The 21,801-nt window shown below is 40.6% G+C and overlaps 1 protein-coding gene across 5 annotated transcripts in view; it reads right to left on the bottom strand.

Moving 5' to 3' along the window:
* znf423 (zinc finger protein 423) overlaps positions 1-8,457 on the bottom strand; it is a 379,132-nt gene extending 370,675 nt beyond the window's left edge. For 3 of the 5 annotated variants that reach the window (XM_087995883.1, XM_087995885.1, XM_043706937.2), the window contains exon 1: positions 7,206-8,454. In XM_087995883.1, coding sequence (XP_087852009.1) covers positions 7,206-7,245 — 40 coding nt within the window. In that variant the 5' untranslated portion in view covers positions 7,246-8,454. Of the gene's footprint in view, positions 1-7,205 lie in introns of all 5 variants that reach the window. The other 2 variants (XM_087995887.1, XM_087995886.1) reach the window with 2 other exon arrangements.
* Between the last annotated feature and the right edge of the window lie 13,344 nt (positions 8,458-21,801).

Consider the following 21,801-nt stretch of genomic DNA (forward strand, 5'->3'; position numbering starts at 1 on the left):
TCCCCCACCTCACCCTAGTTCCAAACTTGCAGCTCAGCACTGTCCCCATGACTTGCCTGGACTTGTCCTACCTGCCTATCTCCTTTTCCACCTATCCACTCCACCCTCTCCTCCCTGACCCATCACCTTCATCCCCTCCCCCACTCACCTATTGTACTCTATGCTACTTTCTCCCCACCCCCACCCTCCTCTAGCTTATCTCTCCACGCTTCAGGCTCTCTGCCTTTATTCCTGATGAAGGGCTTTTGCCCGAAATGTCGATTTCACTACTCCTCGGATGCTGCCTGAACTCCTGTGCTCTTCCAGCACCACTAATCCAGAATCTGGTTTCCAGCATCTGCAATCATTGTTTTTACCTCAGAGTTCAGAATGCCTAACTTAACCACAAATTAACACCTCAGTTTTCAATGTTTACCTGAAGCACTCACATGTGAAAAATATAAAAACAGCAATAAAGACTGTTCTACTCATTCACATCCAGTCACAAAAGGTGGTGGACAATTAAACTACTCACTAGAGGAAAGCTCCACAATTATCCCTGCTTTTAATGATGGAAGAGCCCAGCACATCAGGGCAATAGATAAGGCTAAAGCTTTCATAGCAATCATCAGCCAGAAGTGCTTAGTGCATGATCCATCTTAGCCTCCTCTAGTGGTCCCCAGCATTACAGACACCAGTCTTCAGCCAATTTGAATCACTCCATGTGATATCAAGGAACAGTTTGACATAATGGTTACTGCAAAGGCTACAGGCCCCGACAACATTCTGGCAACAGTACTAAAGAGGTGTTCTCCAAAACTTGCTGCTCCCCTAGCTAAGCTCTTCCAGTATAGTTACACCAGCATTACCCGACAATGTGGAAAATTGCCCGGGTATGTCCTGTACATAAAAAGCAGGACAAATCCAACTCAGCCAATTACTGCCCCATCGGTCTACTCTAGACCATCAGTAAAGTGTAATCAATTAAGCAACACCTGCTCAGTAATAATCTGCACAGTGGCACTCAGTTTGGGTTCCAGCTGGCCACCCAGCTCCTGATCTCATTACAGCCTTGGTTCAAACATGGACAAAAGAGCCGACTTCCAGAGGAGAGGTGAAAGTAACAGCCCTTGACATCAAGGATGCATTTTAACAAGTGCGACATCAAGGAACCCTAGTAAAACTGGAATCAATGGTAATCGGGGGCAAACTCTCCAGTGGTTGGAGTCATACCTGACACACATGATGGTTGTAGTTGTTGGAGATCAGTCATCTCAGCTCCAAAGCATCTTTGAAAGGTACTGTCCTAGACTCAACCATCTTAAGCTACTTTATCAATGACCTTCTAAGGTCAGAAGTGGGGATGTTCACTGATTATTGCACAATGTGATGATTGCACAATGTTCAGCACCATTCGCAACTCCTCAGATACAAAGCAGTCCATGTTGAAATCTAACAAGATCTGGACAATATTCAGGCTTGGGCTGACAAGTGGCAAGTAAGATCCACACCACACAAATGCCAGGCAATGACCATCTCCAATAAGAGACGAACAATCTCACTGCCACCCCTTGGCATTCAATGGTTACTATCGATGAATCGCCCACTAATCAACATCCAGGCGTTACTCTTGACTAGAAACTCAAATTGAATCACCACGTAAACAGTGGCTGCAAGAGCAGGTCAACGGCTAGGAATATTTTAGCAAGTAACTCACATGACTCCCCAAAGCATGTCCACTATCTACAAGGCACAAGTCAAGAGTATGATGGAATACTCCCCATTGCCTGGAAGAGTGTAGCTCCAACAACATTCCATGCTTGACACCATCCAGGACATAGCAGCCCGCTTCTTTGTACTATATCTTACAAGCATCCAATCCCTCCACCACACTCAGGAGCAACAGTGTGTACTATCTACAAGATACACTGCAGAAATTCAAAGATCCCTCAGATAGCACCTTCCAAACCCATGACCACTTCCATCTCGAAGGACAAGGGCAAGGGCAACAAATACTTGGGAACACCACCACTTTCAAATTCCCCTCCAAGGCACTCACTATCCTGATTTGGAAATACATTGCAATACATTCACGGTCACAAAGTCAAAATCCTGGAACTCCCTCTCTAATGGCATTGTGGGTCAATGCACAGCAGGTGGATTGCAGCAGTTCAAGAAGGCAGCTCACCATCACCTTTTCAAGGGCAACTAAGGAATCGATGATATCCAGCCAGTGCCACCCACATCCCACAAATAAGTAAAAGTAAAACTCTATATTGCACTTTTGTATTCCAAAAGAACTGAACTACAATAATGCCATGAGTTGCTTAGTTATGCTTAAACATTTCTAGGCAACTCATCTTTCCAAACAATGTATTCTTAAACTGGAGAGATTACTGTACAATAATAATTTACATATAGCTTCTTACACAAACATACTTGACACAAACATAATTTACATTAAGCCAGAGAGGCAGATATTATGATAAGACTATGAGAGAGATTTAAGGAGGGCCTTAAAAAGACGTAAAGGGAAAATGCAGAGGTTTCATGATGGGATTCCAGAGCTTAAGTTTTAATGAGCTGGGAGGTTCAGCGGCTGATGGTAGGGTAAAAAGGAGTAATAGATATAGAGATCAGATTTGGAAGAATGCAGCACTACCAAAGGTACTGGAAGAGATTGCAGAAATAAAAAGATTAAGATGCAGCAAGGAATCACAACAGGAGTATAAGCAGTTTAAACTGGGTGCCTTGGAACAATTGCATGTTAGCAAGTACCAATGATGGGCTCAAAGAATTTGTTGCAATTCAAGATACAAGCAGCACAACAGGGTTGAGAATGCAGGAGGAATTTGGTAAGCCCTGGAATAATCAAGTCTCGGAACAAAAACAGCAAGAATAGGGTTACAAAAGATGGGGTTTCAAAAGAAAACCGTCAGGTGTCAGACAGACAATATGACAAACAGAAATCATTGGTTTCAGTGAGGAGTTTGGATGCTCAACTCACGATTTAATAGAATGTGTATTTAATCTAAAGCAGATATAAAAAGGTTAGTGTGTGACTGGAAGTTAGCATTCCAGTACAACATCTCAAGCACAACTACATCAAGACTTTCAGACACACGATATCAGTGCCAATGGAATGCAACTTGAGGAAGGATGGAAAAAGAATGCTTTGGTCTGTACTAGAGCAAATTGCAGTTCATCCAAAACTGAATGTTGGATGACCAGGCTAGCAACAGTAGTAATGAAGATTAGAGGGAGATAATGGCAAGCTAGAGCTCAGTATTGACATCCACATATATGGCACTTGTTACAGTTTTGGATCATGACAGCCAATGTCCACATAGATGAGAGGCCCAAAATAAATCTATGATGGACTCCATAAGTAGCAATGCATGAATAGTGAGAGAATGTCCTGAAGATGGTTCAATCGCTTAGCAAAAATGTATAAACAAAAGAATAAGGTGGTATAGGTTACTTAGTCATTCAAGCCTGCTCCACCATTCAACAAGATCAATGCTGACCAGATATTCTACAGTCCCACATAACCTCAATAACCTTTCACCACCTTGTTAATCAACAGCCTATCTTTACCTTCAGAATAAAGGCACTACTTCCACTGTCTTTTGAGAAAGTTTTTTTCCAAAGATTCAAGACCTTCTCTGAGAAACGTAAAAGCAAGTAATAACAGTGCCACTCGGCTAGAAAATAAAAGACACATTGGAGGGGAATGATACTGAAAGTTAGCAAAGGATTGTAGAACTGAGGTGGTATCTGGGTTTCCTGTTACTTGAATGATAAAGTTAGTATGTAATTACAATTTGATTATGAAGGCAAATGGAATACTTACATGTACTGCAAGGAGAAAGGAATACAAAAAGGAAAGATTCTTTTATTATACAGTGCCTCAGTGAGGCCATTTCTGGACAACCGTGACCAATTTCTGGTGGTCTTATATAAAATAGATGAGAATTTAAGAGAGAGATTTGAGCTAGGTACAACATCAGTATGGCAGAATATTAATGGTTCTGGGTGCAAAGTACACAAAAGAAGAAACTTTTCATGTTCCATGACAAACAGTAGTGGTAAGGGACAGGAAAGAGGAAGCAAAAAAAGAGAGAGAAAAAAATGGAAAGTCCTGAGAAACAATTATAATACATCAATGAATGGACACAAGGCAAAATTAGGATTGGAATAAAAATGTCTGCTCCTATATCATAACTGATGGGTATAACTACTTCAAATTCATTTCTCTTTACTTGGGATACAGCTATGCCAGTCACATTGCTTTACAGCTGGTCCACTAAGGAGAACCAATACTTTAGGCGCAAAAATGCTTTAAAAAATATATAATTTGTTTTAAGGTGAGTCTGACATGACAGGAAATGTTTGCTTTGTTAGAAATCTCCAAAGAACTACACCTCAAGCTGCCCATTTTAAAGTTATACGAACAGGGAAATCGGCATCCTACATAGTCCTTGCCATGAATTACAAAACGCAAGTGCAGTACCCCCAGCCTTAAATGAAAAGCACTTCCCCCAGATTTATATTTTACTGTAATGATGAGTCAGATAATCACCAGTCTGTCACAAATGTCAAAAGCTGCAACAGCAGAGATGACCAGTTAACCTGGCAGCCACAAATGTTTTTATAAGTTTATGATCCACATGCACAAATTGCTGGCAATTACATAAAGGCCTGTTTGAAACATTTCACACAAAAATCTCTCCAACCTCACACCGGACCATTTCCAAAAATGTTATCACTTTCACTGACTAAGCTACTTAGCCAAGGCATTAAATACAGACAAGAGTGGCCACACTCTGAAAACATTTAAATGAAAGTGTGCAGGAACTCCAAGAAAGCACAAAAAAATTTCATACACATGGGCGACACTTTACTTCATGCAGTGCGAATTGGCCCCTCTGGGAACATCTCATACAATGTTCTTAATGAAGTACGCACAACCCGCATATTTCACTTGATTCCAGAGTACAAGTCTAATACCAACTGCACTTTCTTGGTTCCAGAAGTACTGGTGATATCTCACTGTAAGAGATCAGTCCAGTAGCAAAAACTGAATTAAGGTGACCAATATTATTAATACATTGCTGCATATTTTACATCATTTCTGCAATAAACAGAGTTCGTCTGTATGTTTTAAATTACGTATATAGCTTGACTGTTCAACATTGCAGTTATTAAATCTATGATAGACACAATATTTTGCAATATTTGTAATGCTCAGCCTTCAAATATTGCAAATGTTTCAAACAACACGAAACCCTATATTTAATAGATTAACATTTTGAAATTGTTAAATGTAACTGACTGATCCAAAGGACCATAACCTAATTGACAGTTAAAGGTTTATAAACCATATAAGCTTTACTCTTCAAATTCGCACATTTGATTTAAACATTATGTCTGTCAATCTGTTGATGTTCAATGCAATATATTCCAGTCATTTTGTGGCCCAAAGACAAATCTAAACCCTTAGAAATTATAATATGTCTACTTACAGTGTAAGAAAAAAATCAGTTAACACACAATGCAAAAATCTCATTTCAGAATTTAAGCAACTCTAAAACGTTCCAGCTCCAGACTAAGGGAGTCCCTAAAAAATTTAATTTGAATATTAAATGAATCAAATTACAAATTTACATGGATTGTCCTCATCCTCAGATTAGGTAATTCAATAAACTTGTACATTCTTTACTCTTTTGGGTTAAATATCCAAGGCATCCTGTCCATGCATTATCAAGAAGATGCAAAATTCGTTACACAAAGTTCTAAGTCAAGAAAGATATTCCTGTTCCTTCATTTTTGCTGCAAAGTCCTGAAATCTCAGAACTAATACCATCAATGGAGCATCACATCCACAATATCTGCATTGGTCCAAATGAGCTATGGCCCACAACCTTCAGACCAACTTGAGATCAATCAGTGCAGCTTTACCAGCACTACTCTTATCCCATAAACAAATAATGGAAAAAAAAGAAGGGAAAAATTATAGGCTAAAATTTTCCATTTGCAGTAATGAGGAGTCACGCATGCCAACAGCAGTATACTGGAAAATTACAAGCAGTGTTTGCAATTTTCCATCCCTTGAAATCAGTGTCTGGAAAAATATGGGAACAATATAGTGAGTTGAAGATATTCTCAGTTTAGGAGTTTGGATTGGTATTTCTGAACCACCCAGTTGTCCATTTTGCTTTTACACCTTATCAAAACGTTAATGTCAAAAACGTATACTGAAATTACATGAGGGATTTCTTGAAAATTATCTCCCTCATTTAGAAGACGTAACCAAACAGAAAGGCAGTAACAATGCATTTTTAAAAATCAACTTAACCCGAACTGCTTTAACACATCTCTGGGGCAGCTTGGATTTGAACCCATGCCTTCTGGCCCACGAGTAACAATCTAATCTCAAGGGATGGCTCCATATGTGTTTGGAAGAACGTTAGTTTCGGTTTGTTGATGTGCTTAGTAGTTAATTACTTGTGGATAGAGTTCCCACAGGTGACATACAGCCTGAGAAGGCAGCAGCGAGCACCGGGTGCAGCGTGTCCAGAGTATGTTACACAGCAGGTATTTCCTAAATCAACCTGTTCAAAGACGTGGCCCTGCATTAGCAGGTGGGATTAGAATTTGGGCCTCCAAACTCAGATGTAGGGGCATCACCGCGTTCAGATTCCCACAAGAACGGCGCCGCACCCGGGCCGACAGGTTTTTCAGGGTTCAAACTGCCCGCGCGCTCAACGGTAACCGCCACTCATTCGTTTTTAAAAAAACACACACACACGCTCGCAAAATTCCACAATCGGAATTTCGCCAGCAGCACCTGGGCCTCGTGCTTCGCGCCCCTCCCCTCCTCGACACAGGCCGCGTGCCCGCCCAGCCCAGTTCAGACCAGCTCCACACTGCCCCTGCCGGCGAGGCCCGCGTGCGTGTGACCGTGCGCGCGTCGCCCTCCCTCCCGCGCGCGCGCGCGCTGTTTCCGCTCTCCGTGACGCCCACCAGCCCCGGCTCCAACTGAACTGGGCGCCAGCGGATCGCACGCGCGGAAAAGTCCATTCGTGCGACCGTTGCCGCTCCCCCCGCCAAAGCACCACCTTTAAAAACCAACATACAGATTTTCTCTCTCTTTTGTTTTCCTTAGAGAGAAAAAAAACAATAAAAAAATTTAAAACGCAAGAATCCGTCACGGCAGAGCTCACCTTTAACAGCCCGAGGCTTAGACTGTTTGCGTCTGGACATGTCCAGTCCTTCAGTCCGCTGGAAGAATCTGCTCTCAGGGCGCTGCTGTCCGGGGCAGTGACTAGAGCTCCAAACATCAATCTTTGCTCCGTGCTCTCCCTCTCCCTCTCTCTCTCTCCCTCCTCCTGCCCGTTGCAATGCGGCAACTTCAACCTCTCGGAGTGGACTACGTGTGACGTCTCCTTCCTACTTTTTTTTTGTTCGCGGTGGTGCTAAAACTAGATTTCAGTCAAGTGATTCTTTAAAAAAGGTTTTTTTTTCCAGATCTTCCCCTCTCCCTCTTTAATTTTTTCCTCCTCTTCGGTCTCCCAACAACACACACTCACACACCCCCCAACTTCTTTGCAACTGGTGGATTTGGATGCGGGATCCAGCAAGTCCACACGAAGACAAGAAGTGATTATTTTACGGGGGAGTTGAGGGCTGGGGAGGAGGCTCCCTGGGTTTCCCCTCCACCCCCGAAAATAAACTCGATTTTAAAAAAAGAATGTGCCGCTGCTCCTTTCTTCTCTTTTTTTTTGGTCTATTGTTGCACGAAATCCACTTGCATTAACCTCCACCTTCCTTCCGTGCAAACCCCACACACACAGACACACACACACCCCTCCTCCCCTTGTCAACGGCGACCTCAAGGACTAAAAATTCTCAACAAGAAGGGGCAAAAAAGTGAAGAGGGAGGAGGTGGGAAAAATAAAACAAAACAAAAACCTGTCAACCTGCCACTTTAACTCTCCGCACAACAACAATAATAAACTTGGCGGATTTTTAAACGTGTGTGTGTGTGTCTGTGGAGGGAGGGATCACCTGTTTAGCCAGAAATCTAAAGAGGGTACGAGGTCTATCCTGCCCGGAGAGTGTCCCGATGCTCCTCGGTGAGTCGCACACATAGAAAGAGCGGGGCTGCCTGTCCGAGTGTGCGGGGGATGTTCACCGGCGGGGGGCCGGCGAGCGGGACCAGCTTGGTGCCATGACCGCCGTCCGGCTGGCCGGCTCGGCAGCAGAGCCAGCTCTTTGTGCCGCTGCCTCCACCGCCGCCGCTGCTGCTGCTGGAAGCGGAGCTGGCTGCTGAGGAACTGCGTTAGCGCGCAGTGCAGACACATAATAAGCTGGGAAATTCAAGTAAGGCCCAAACCCATCAGGACCTCTCCACGGGGGAGCTTTCCCGCAGGGAGACGCGCCACACGTAATCACGGAGGAAATCGCTGTCCAAGTGCAGAGCACGCATGGTGAATAATGAAAAAATCCTGAGTGCGCGATCGTGCCAAAAGCATGGAGCCCTGGACAAGCCTGGAGCGGACTGCAACTTACACACACAATAAATACCTCCCTCATTCTGCCTCTTCTCACTCACAGATATACAGACCTAACCAAAGCACCGCTAACACCTCCAAATGCAAATTCAGCCTCTCGAATCCTGCACCCTTTCTGTCGACTTTAATTCTGTTTTGTTTTTAAAGAGAAAGGATCATATGTATCACATGCCACTCAGAACGGAACAACTGCATCAAACTCACACAGAGCTCCCGAAAGAAACTAATTAGTTTCGCGCAGCACAGAGACAGAGAGAAAATCCTTTACGGGGGGAAGAAAAAGGGCGTCAGTTGTTCCAAACCTATGCAACTTAACAGTTTCCCTTCAACTCCATAGTTTTACACGGGAAAGGCGATGTTGAATTGCGACACCCGGGTCACATTGATATTTAAGAAAAAAATGTGCTACAATTAAAACGGGAAGCAACGCACCCCCCAGCCCAGAAAAAAATGATATTAAAAATGGTCATGACAGTGAAAGGCACCAGACCCTTGACCATGCAAGTCGCTCCAGCTGAACCACAAACTGCTTTAATGTTGCCATTACTGTACATCTCCTTTGATTCGCAGAAGCAATCTCGCATTCACAGTTTTTAATAACCTAATTCCTACCGAACAATGGAAATTCTTTAGCTTCCAGCACGTAACTCCCTGCAGGGCACAGTGAATTTCAAAAATATCCGTAATGATACGGTGGAATTAAAAGGGTATTAGTGTTAGTAATTCGTTTACATCTAATTATAAACTGATGGAATTATGCCTATGTGGTTAACAAATATAATCTGTTTGAATTTATTTGTGTGGATGTGTGTGTGTGCTGAGACGTGGTTATAGACCACCTCTGTGTGATTTTAAATACAATTTTGAGGTAAGAGTTGGAGGGGAGTTAACAGATGAGCAAGAGACAGACTAGAAACCTGTTCTGAAAATCTGTTGGTCCTAGCAGCCTTATAAATACAATAAACTGGAGGAATTAACATGTTTTTCAATGGTGAGGTGTGCATTATATCTGTGTATCCAGTATAAATGATACAAGTGATCCTCAAACCGGGTCCGGAGTGACAACAAGAAATGCAATAAGTCATAAAATTGTGTGTGTTTTTTTAAATTTAGTGTTTCTATGATCTAACTTCACGCCCAGGGGCTAATGCAGAGCTGTAAATAGTTTTTGTTCTTGCATTCTGTGCAATGTCGAGTTGAATGGGTCGTACCTTTCGCTGCTACATGTCTCTTGTCTGTTCAGGTAGCTTGCGCCCTCTTCCGGATCTCACTCTAAAGTTTGCAATCGCTCTGCTCCTGGAAAAGAATTCAAAATTAGTTCACTGCTGTTGGACATACGGGGAAAATGTTTTAAAATGTCAAACAATTATTTTATTAAAAGTAGCACCGCCAAAATGACATCAGATTTTAAACGAGTATCTTTCTTTCTTGATTGGCCAGCAAGAAAAATATTACTGTGACCCAGAAACTGGAGAAACATCATAAGTTAAATACAAAATCCCGAAAAAAATGAATAAATGGCAACCTTGCACGACGAACAGGAACTCTTTATGTAAGTGCTTTCTGTTACGCAATTTATTTCGAATCTCTTGGTCATGAAATAATTTCCAGCACTGTTGGATTAATTTCTAGTACAAATTACGATTTAAATATTTTTTTAATAGAAATCCCTTAAATACACTGTTGTTTTATATTGAATTAACAAACTCAAATTAGTCAAAATAACAGCGCAACTGACTGAAAAGAGAAACCTTTAAATGTTCACTGTTGCTCTCATTTTTTTTTCAAATACACAAAATGTTTACACTAAGCGCCACATCCATAAACTTGAAACACGGCGTGAGCAAAACGTAAATATATTTGGAAACAATCGATTCAAACTACGAAAATAACACATGTCGTGAGTTTAAATAAACACTTACGAGCAGTACACCGGGCAAATTGTTACTCGTTTGTTATCTGTTTCATACTTCTCAAATAAATACGTGTTTTGTTCAAATAATAAATGACTGAAGGGACATCACGTTTAACTCTTTAACTTACATCCACGAGTAGAAATCTTCAGTGACTGTTGAACTTGACAATTCTCAAGCAGCTAATGCCTAAACCCGACACATATCCTGAAAGTTTCACTGCCATTGTACTTTGAAGTAGTGTTTAGAAAGCATTTTGGTGGTACTGCAAAATAACTATGAAATCGGACCAAAGGTTTACTCCGCTCTTTAAAAATATCCAAATCAGCAGTTCCTCCTAACGTTTGTGCCTTGCTTATTTGATATAAACCAAAAGTGGATAGAATTCGGCGACACCAGGTAATTTGTGTGCAATCATTTCGATAAAGAACTAATCTTTGTAGTGCGGTAATGAGTGTACCTGTGAATTAGGAAAGTAATATGATCATTGGGTGGCATTTTGCTTATTCTAAAACATCACTGTGGCAAGGAATGTTCTTTTTTCTCTTACGTCGTTGCGTAGCATTTGGACGATGGACAATCACCTATCCGCACAGGTTCCCGTTCAAGTTCGGTTGCGGGAGTATTTAGGAGAAAGTGAGGACTGCTGATGCTGGAGATCAGAGCTGAAAAAGTGTTGCTGGAAAAGCGCAGCAGGTCAGGCAGCATCCAAGGAGCAGGAGAATCGACGTTTCGGGCATGAGTCCTTCTTCAGGAATGAGGAAAGTGTGCCAAGCAGGCTAAGATAGTATTTACTCGATAGTACATTTTTATTCATTTTAATAGGTACTTTGCGCCTTTTTCACATAAAGTGAATTCTCTTTAGCATTTGCAGTGTTTTGTTAAAATAAAAGCTATAATGATCAGGATGGAGTGTCGCTACATTAGAATCAGGACTCCTTCGACTATAATAGCTGAAAATTTCACAATATATCTAACTTAAGTTTCGAGGAAATTAGTGCAATCTTCTCAGGTAATCCTCTAAATTGTTGTACTTTTTGTCTTAAAAAAAGCTTGTGCAATCGAAAGTTAAAGCGGATGATGCATTCTTTTCAATGACTAACACAGTTCATTAAAACTGTGTCTGATAATGATAATTGCTATATTCAAGTACAGGCAGCTGTATAAATACTGGAGAAACTAGCCTGGAAAATCTCAAAATTATTCAAGAATTCTATAGATATTTTCATATACTTTTAGGAAATGTTACCTCATTCTAAGATGGCAAAATAATATTGTTACTTTGACTTTTCCATTCAACCTGACTACCTGAAAAAGGAGCGTCGCTCCGAAAGCTAGTGTGCTTCCAATTAAACCTGTTGGACTATAACCTGGTGTTGTGTGATTTTTAACATTATTAACATGAATAGTCAAAAGAAGAACATTATGACTTGCTAAGACAAACTCCACATTCGTATCAGGATGAAGAATTTCAAATACCTAAAAGATATTGCTGGTAAAATGTTTCCAGAATGACAAGTTATTCTGGAAATGGTGCATGGTAAAATGGTGGAATCAGTCTTGAAAGATGTTATACCGGTGCGGTAGATAGTTAATGAGATGATCTTGGTAAGACACAGTGAGAAAACTTGCAGGACCTTGAAGTGAGAACCCCTTGAAAAAACTCAATGCAACTCACACTTAGCCAAAAATTTAGCTTCATTCAATATTTCAGATATCAAGGACTTTTCTTCAGAACTGAGAAATAAATGAAACATAACAGGAGGTGGCAGAGCGGTCACGTCACAGGGCTAGAAATCCAGAGCACTAAGCTAATTGTCTGGGGAAAAGAGTTCAAATGGTGATTTAAATGAGTCAAAATGGATGAAATTTTAATTCAATAAAATCTGGATTTTCAAAACAATTTTAGCCTAATGGCCACTATCTAAGTATTATTGATAATTGTTTTTTTTTAAAATCTGGTTCACTCATGTCCTTCAGGGAAGGAAATCTCTGTCCTTACTCCATCTGGCCTACATGTGATGCCAGACTCACAGCACTGTGGTTGACTCTTAATCGACTCTTACTAATCTACTGTTAATGCATCCATTGTGCTTTCTTACTTCCCACTCTTCCACATCATTCTGAAAATTCACAATCTTCTTTCTTGACAATTATCTGAAACATTTAACCAATACTTAAACATGCTATAACTTACCCCACACAACACATAATTATTGGATCCGTTCCTTATGTAAACTCCTTTGGAATATGTATCACCTGAGTACATAATTTGAACAATTGACTTGTAGATGTGAGAGCTCTAACATATGTATCATAATCACTAACATTATGGTTATCCAGCCCTTGATCTATCGTATTATTTACACAGGAAGCCATCACAAAATACATGAGCATTTAAGATACACAATACTATTACTTCAATCAGCCATTTGAACTACAGGATTTGATATTCATTTTGACTAATCAGTGGAATGAACCATCTTTGTTAAGAACTTTCTTACCATCATGACCTATTAACTTACCACAGCCTTTCCACTTATTTGGATAGTTGTAGTATACCAAAGCTTCTGGATTGAACTCTTGTATCAGATGATGTGATGTGATGTCTCATTACTCTTCAAAGTTCCTCTGAGACCTCAGCTTTGATAAAAGTCCATCTTCCTGCAAGCAAGGCATTCAAATGCACAGAAAAATTGTACTAATTACATCATATTCTAGAGCAAGATACATCATATTCTAGAGCAATTTTGCCCACAGATCAATTGAACAATAGTCTCCAATCTTCTGGAGTGAATACATTGCATGAACTGTCAATGTCAGGTCAATTGTCAATTTGGACTTTGGTTCATCAGCTAAAATTTAATTCAGTATTTCATCAATCATTGCATGATTTCTTTCACAAAGGCCATTGTGAGAAAAACTTGCAGTTCAGTATTCATGACTATATGTTTTCATATTTTCAGATGTCCCTCAACTCACTAGTAGCAAGTTCCTTTCCACTATTTGTCAGAAACATTTCTGCTTTGTTTTCATCCCTATCCATTCCTCCACAAATTTATATATCATAATGCTTTAATCATTAGTGTCCATCATTATAAAAGTCCTAACTCTGATCCCTAGATCTATAAAGTGTAAGGTGAAAATATTTATGTCTTTGTCTCAGGCTTTTAATCAATTAGATTAGATTAGATTAGATTACTTACAGTGTGGAAACAGGCCCTTCGGCCCAACAAGTCCACACCGACCCGCCGAAGCGCAACCCACCCATACCCCTACCTTTACCCCTTTAACCTATCACTACGGGCAATTTAGCATGGCCAATTCACCTGACCCGCACATCTTTGGACTGTGGGAGGAAACCGGAGCACCCGGAGGAAACCCACGCAGACACGGGGAGAATGTGCAAACTCCACACAGTCAGTCGCCTGAGTCGGGAATTGAACCCGGGTCTACAGGCGCTGTGAGGCAGCAGTGCTAACCACTGGGCCACCGTGCCGCCCACCAATGGCAATTACCTCATTAAAATTGGGTGACAATGAAAGACTTGTGGATGGACTGTAAGATGTGTTTTTTTCAAGTTTTTGTCACACATTTCACACATTCCATTACTTTCTTTTATTAACTTTATATACTTGCTTTGTATCTCTTAGTAGGAGTTTTTGTCTTTGATAAGCAGGTTGAATACATTTATACACTTACTGCATTCTTAACAATTTTCCTCCACTTCCTTCACACCACCATTGGTGGTCTAACCATTAACCATCAGACGTTAAAGTCTCATATTTTTTCCACAAATCTCTTCACCTTTCTACATTTCTCCCATCCTTTAAGAGTAGGTTTGAACATTTTGCAATTTTTATTTCAGATTTCCAGCATCCACTGTATTTTGGTTTGGTTTCGTGTTTAATTACTATAATTTCTCTTCCTGGAATTCCTGCTTTGAAGTCATTCTGATCTTCTCACCAAATTGATTGCTGTTTGTCTCTTTTACTTTGTCCATCGACCTTTTCTTTTGTTCTTCTGCTCCTCTTCACTTCATAGGTTGCATGCATCACTGGCCAGGCCAACATTTATTACCCATACCTCATTACTATAGAGAAGGTGGTGTTGAGGTGCCTTCTTGAACGTCTGTGGTCCTTGGGGTGTAGGGAAAGCCACAGTGCCAATTAGTAGTGAGTTGCAAGATTTTGACCCACCAGCAGTAAAAAAAATGTGGTGATATAGGTCCAAGTCAGGAGGGTGTACAGTTTGGAAGAAAACTTGCATGAGATAATGTTCACATGCATCTGCTTCTCCTGTCCTTATAGGTGGTGGAGGTCATGGATTTAGAAGATGTTGTCACAGGAACCTTGGCGAGTTACTGCAATTCATTTTGCAGATGGTAAATACTCTTCATTGGTGTCAGTGAATGCTGAAGGTGATGAATGGGATGACAATCAAATGAGTTGCTTTGCCCTAGATGATTTTGTGCTCCATGAGTTTTGTTCAAGCTCAACCCATTCAGGCAAGTAAAGGAAATTCCAACACAATCCTGACTTGTCCCTTGTACATGTGGACTGGCAATGAGAAGACAGAAGGTGAGCCATTTGCTGCAGAATTCCTACTTTCTGACCTCCTCTTATGACTATTCTATTTACATGGCTGGTTTAGCTAAATGTCTGGTCAATAGTAACCATCCAGAATATTGATAGTTGAGGATTCAGCATTGTTAAACCATTGAACGTCAAGTGGTGATGGTTAGATTCTGTTTTGTTAGAGATGGTCATTGCATAGCACTGTGTGACACAAACATTACTTGTCACTTATCAGCCTCAGTCTGGATGTTGACCAGGTTTTGCTGTATAATAGCTGTGAACATTTAAAGTACCTGAGAAGTCATGAATGACATTGAACATTGTGTGAACATTCAGTGAACATCCCTCTTGTTATCTAATGAAGGCAATTTATGAACAAACAGAATTTGTTTGGACCTAGCACACTATCCAGCAGAAAGTCCTTGAACTGAAATGATTGCCTTCCATCAAACACAACCATCTTTGTTGAGCTGGGTATGACTTCAGCCACAAGAAAGTTTTCGCCCTGACTCTTTTGACTCTCGTTTCACTAGGGGCCTTGATGCGACACTCAGTCAAATGCCCTTGACGGCAAGGCTAGGAGCACAGCTAGTGCTTTTTAGAATTCCTACTTGTGCAAACAGGCCCTTCAGCCCAACAAGTCCATACCGACCCTTCAAAGAGTAACTCACCCTGTCCCCTACCCTATTATCCCACATTTACCCTTAGCTAATGAACCTAATATACAAACCCCTGAACACTATGGGCAATTTAACATGATCAATCCACCTAACCTGCACAGCTTTGGACTGTGGGAGGAAACTGGAGCACCCGGAGGAAACCCACACAGACAGTCACCCAAGGTTGGAATTGAACCTGGGTCCCTGGCGCTGTGAGGCAGCAGTGCTAACCACTGAGCCACCGTGTAGAACACATGCCTTCAGTATATCTGCCAGAATGTGGTCAGGCCCATATTATTTGCCATATCTGGTGCCTTTAGGAGTTTCATATGGAATGAGACTTAATTAATTGAAGACAGACATCTGTGATGCTGGGGACATCAGGAAGAGGCTAAATTAAACCATCCAGCCCAGCACTTCTGGCTGAAGGTGGGTTGAAATGCTCCAATCTTATCTTTTGCACTGATGTGCTGAGGATTTTTCTGAAGACTCCTCCTCTTTTAGTCATTTAATTGTTCACCACCATTTCCAACAGGACGGGCAACATGGAGGAGTACTAATTCATTAGTCGCAATCAGGAGCGATAGTAATAATCAGTGAGAGGTTCTTTTGCTGGTGTTTGATCTGATGCCATGCCAAGTTGCCAAAGGTTCTGGAGTCAATGTTGTGGACTCACATGACAACTCATTCCTGTCTGTGTGCTTTGTACCATCACCTGGGTCTGTCCTGTTGATTGGACAGGACATATCCAAGGATGGTGGTGTCTGGGAAGTATGATTCTGAGACTATCACGATGTCCAGGCTGTTGTTTGACTACTCTGTGGGACAGCTCTCTCAATAGTTTCACAAGTTCCCTGATATTACTAAGGTGATCATCAAGTCACACAGCATGAAAACAGACTCTCGGTCCAACCTGTCCGTGCCCACCATGTTCCCAAACTAAACTAGTACCACCTGCATGCACTTAGCCCTTACCCCTCCAAAGCTTTTCTATTCATGTACTTATCCAAATGTCTTTTAAATGTTGTAACTGGACCCACATCCATCACTTTCTCTGACATTTCATTCCAAACACGAAAAACTCTTTGTGCAAAATTATTGCTCCTCATGTTCTTTTTAAATCTTTCTTCTCTCAGCTGAAAAACATGTCCCCTAGTTTTGAACTCCCCCACTCTAGGGAAAAGATCCTTGTCATTCACCTTATCTATGCCCCTCATGATTTTATACACCTCTATAAGATCATCCCTCAACCTCCTATGCTCCAATGAAAAATGTCCCAGTCTATTCAGCCTCTCCTTAATGCTCAAACTCTCCATTCCCAGCAACATCCTGGTAAATCTTTCCTGAACCTTCTCCGGTTTAATAATATCCTTCCTATAACAAGGTAGCCAGAACTACATACAGTGCTCCAGAAAAGGCCTTCCCAATGTGCTGTACAACCTCAACATGACGTCCCAACTCCTATATGCACAGGTCTAGCAATGAAGGTACAATTGCAACATTTAAGAGGCATTTGGATGGGTATATGAATAGGAAGGGTTTGGAGGGATATGGGCCGGGTGCTGGCAGGTGGGACTAGATTGGGTTGGAATATCTAGTCAGCATGGACGGGTTGGACCGAAGGGTCTGTTTCCATGTTGTACATCTCTATGACTCTATGACTCTAAGTCAAGCATTCTAAATGCCTTCTTCACCATCTTGTCTGCCTGTGGTGCAAATTTCAAAGAATTATGTAACTGAACCCCTCAGACTCTCTGTTCTCCAACACAACCCAGAGCTCTACTATTCAGGGTCAACGGAGCTGAGTTTGTTGTTGTCACTTCTGATGCTGAGGGTTTGATACTGAGTTGTCTGTCCAGTTTCATACGTTTTTTTTAATTTGTCTGGTTGTTTGATACAACCGATTGGCTTGCTAGGACATCAGAAAATGATGATGTACCAGGAAAAATACCTTTAATAATGCAAGAATGATATCCCGCAGCAGCAGTCTCAACAGATGTAAAAGTGGATCAAATAAATGGGATGGTTAAATAAATACCATAGAATAGTCACATTATCCTATTAGAAGCTGAGGTTCTCATGACATGAAGTTTTGGAGGCAGCCAATAAACTTGGGGATGAACTAATAAGAGAGTCTAAGCAATGGGAGTTAAATGTTTGGAGAGGTTGTGGAGTTTATTGTGAAGTACCAGATAAGGATCAGACACCTGTGAGGCTCATGTGCTTTCGTGGAAAAACCTATATTTGGCATTGAGCTGTTGTCATTTTAAGAAAATGATTCCACTGAAGACGATTTACTATGAACAGTTACTTGCTCTCAGTAACTGCTTGTGTGACCAAGCAGCCTGGGAGACAAATAATAGAAAAGAAGTCAAACAGAAAGTAAATATGGAGGTGATTAGATTCCTTGCTGTGGCTCCGGCTCTGCTTTCAAGGAGTTTCGTTTTAAGTTTAGTTTTCTGCTCAGAACAAACTTGCTGCATGAGATTTCTCTTTCAAACAAGGTTCTATTAGCATTTTGTGTGCTGGCTATAAGAGTTTAAAACTTGTTAACTGACAGATTCCGAACAGTGAGTTTCATTGCTGATAATGCCAAACTGAGAAGAAAGAGAAAGCTTTAGATGCAAAACTCCAGAGTTAAAGAATTTTGGAAACCAGAGTGTTCTGCACCATAAGGCCTCTGTGATTCTGTGCAATATGTATTATTAAATAAATTAAAGTTAATATAAGTATTTCGATGACTGAGATTCTGCTCTAAAAAGAATTGCAATTTCAGACTAACTTCTATCCATGCTCCTGAGCTAATTCAGATATGTTGAGAGAATCACAAAGATTTGACATAGTAGTTATGTGATATGGCAATCACTGAATGATTTTGTGCTGTACCATGCAGTCAATTCACACAAATCAAACCTTTTCCCTAAGGTATTATTGGGTGGTTGACAATTGACAATAGTGATCTTCATGTGCTATATCTACAACACATTCTTCAATGATCCTGGAATGACAATGCATTTGTTGCACAACATGAGATCAGATGTGGTTGTAAAATGAGAGCTCATTTCAAACATTGTGAAGATCTGAAAGTTGTGGATGGTCTTTGTTTCCACAATTTTGCAATTCCATCGACATCTTACATAGTTGTAATGCCTCATTTTGCTTTGTTGCTGTTTTGATGTGAACTAATTGTAGCAATTTTAGCACAGCATTTAGACTTACACACATTTAAGATGGTGTTCGGCAATCATTTCATCACAACCAGTCAAACTGACTGTTGGCAACACACAAAAAATAGTCCTCTGGATTGAACTTTTCTGGTTGGTAATTAAAATGAAACTTGTACTCTTGTAGTTGGAATATCTAACACTCTATTCTGTGTGGTTTCCTATGTGGATTGTTAAGCATACAAGTGGTCCATGATAGTTTATGATTTCAAACTTGCTTCAATACAAACAGAGATAAAAATGTGAGACACCTCATGTAATTGAGGATACTTCTCTTTTTGTTTGCGAACAGTATTGCTATACAGGTATGGAATCAGCTTATTATTGCAATGATTGATGGTTTTCCTGCCTTGTTTTTCTGCAACAGAATGCACTGAAGCCAACCAGGTTTGTATCTATTATCAGTTGATGGTTTTCTCAGGGTTGAAATAGACATTTAGTTGCTGAAAACCATTGTATGATCCAATATACAGTCTATTTATGTGATGTAGTCCTCTCCACTTGATGGTCTCTTTTGTTATACCACATTGAAGGGCAGAAAGCATAGTGAGCTCAGGAATCATATAACTACAGAACAAGATCAGTACTTGTAGATTCTGGACTTGCTGTAACATTTGTAGAACCTACAATACTTCCAATGGCTTCAACTGTCCACGGATTTAGTGATGCACCTCTACATACGACAGAATTTGATTCTGCTTTAAATAAACAGGCTTTGTTCAAGATAGGTTACATTCTCTAAGACTGTAACCATGTTCCTTTTCTGTTTGCTCATTGACATGAAAAGTTATTCCCTATTGTTGACTGATAGCACATTGGCATTTACATACAATTTACGTAACACCCATTCATTTACAAATACTAATGAAGCAGTCAGCATAAGATTCAAGAATGCTGTGGATTTGCATAGGAATTGCATGTGTCACAGCTCTCATGTGCAGATCTGTGCTGTATGAAAACTGATAAGCATGTTAAATTAAATACAGCATTTATTCTAATGTCTTTGTATGAGCTTAACAGTTGTAAAAGTCTTGTGAATTTGCAATGGTTTGTTACTTTGATAAGTGAAAATGTTCATGTTTGCTTATTTGCAGAGAATAGAGCAATCCTGAAGTTTGTTGAATGTTTGTTCTCACATGACATTGATAGATGCTTCTGTATCTCTGAGACCATCCATGACTGAGCAGCCAATGGTCATTCACATGTGGCTGGTTGCTGTGTCCAAAAAAAAACAGCACAGGCTCATCCACCTCTGCTTTGGATATATTCTCACACCCTATTTTCCTGATGAATGACAAACACGAGCAAAGCAGTTGGGCTTTTCAACACATTTTACACTGTTTGTCAATAGCAAGGTACTGTTCAGTGTGGATAAGCACCACCACAGCTGAAACATTATTTGGACATGTCGCAACTTGGTGAGACTGCTGTTATTGCTTTGCAGGTGGTTTCCTGGCAGGTGAGCAATGGGCTGTGTTCACTGGAGTTGAACTTGGAGTTTACTAGTCACCTTTGGCAGCCTCAACTTTAGTAGCTCCAGGCATTGAAAGTGATAGAAATCTTGCAAACATTAACAGCTGTGGCAGCCTGCTGTCTATCCAAAGCACTTTTTGCCATATTTGGCTGGTGAGCTAACCTTTTGGTTTTTTGAATGTTTTGAGAGCCCATTTGACATGGTCAGCAGCATAAAAACCTAGTTTCTAACTGCCTCAAGTGCGTGCAATATTAGTCAATTATCTTGTTTGCTTCTTCCTTCATGCATCAGAAGGTAACTGTTTAGTAAATTGTATTTTCCTGGATGTGAAATGTTAGTATGTTATTATTAGGCTCTGGGTGCTTTGACAGAAAAGTGCTAGAAATCCTGCTGGTGCAAACTACTAAACAATTATTGACTATTTACAGAGACAGACTGTAGCAGGACTCCATTAAAACTTCCTTCTCTCAGCTTCTACTTACATGTGATCTGACATCACCTGACATCATTGAATATGACTTGAGCTATGAGCATAATAGCTATTTACCCCCTATACTAAAGTTTGTGCCTTTGTAACTGAGTTGTAGTTTCTTTGTTCAGGCATAAGTCTCTAAAATATTCCTTCTATTTCTTACTGCCATAGCGAAGAAGTATAAGCTTTTTTTCTTTTGCCATCTGTGACTGCCAATGTGGGGATCCAGATGATGGCTCCAAATGTACATGAAAAGCTGGTAGATTGAGCATACACAATGTCATATTCATTAGCGGCAGTGATGAAGCTCCTTCTAATAACTTTTCTGCTTATGTACATGTAACACCACCTGATTGTGTTTATAAGTCTGCAGTTTAAAATGCTGTCTATAGCTTGAAAATACTGTTTTCTTTGTGGAAGATAGGGAAACCCACCAAACCGGAAGGAATATTATCCTTGTTCCCAACCTGAAGCTCTTTGGCTATAGAAACAGCCAGAGACCATAGAATTAAAATTTGCTCAAGTATAATGATTTTCGATGCTAAACCCCTTCAGCAGACTCTAACAGACTCCCTCTACTGGTGGAAATTTATTTAGAGCCTTCAAGTGAATAAGATGTACATTGCACTTTTCAATATATTATACACCACAGAGTACTATATCCAATCATCTTTAGTTGCGTCATCATTGATCTTCCCTTCATCATATAGTCATGATCAGGGATGTTTCCTGAAGTTTGAACAGTTTTCAGTTCCCTTTGCATTTCCTCAGATAATGAAGCAGTCCCTGCTTGCTTGCAGCAGAACCTCCCCCACCTCACCCCAACTACCCACACAGACATCCAAATCCATACCCACATGAAATGCCACACATGCTCATCTTGACACCAGACTCCCTTCCCCAAAACACTCTATCAACCCAACACCC

This window comes from Chiloscyllium plagiosum, unplaced genomic scaffold (assembly GCF_037043375.1).
Source record: "Chiloscyllium plagiosum isolate Xiang-an unplaced genomic scaffold, Cpla_swu_hap1 HiC_scaffold_17, whole genome shotgun sequence".
Classification (NCBI taxonomy): domain Eukaryota; kingdom Metazoa; phylum Chordata; class Chondrichthyes; order Orectolobiformes; family Hemiscylliidae; genus Chiloscyllium; species Chiloscyllium plagiosum.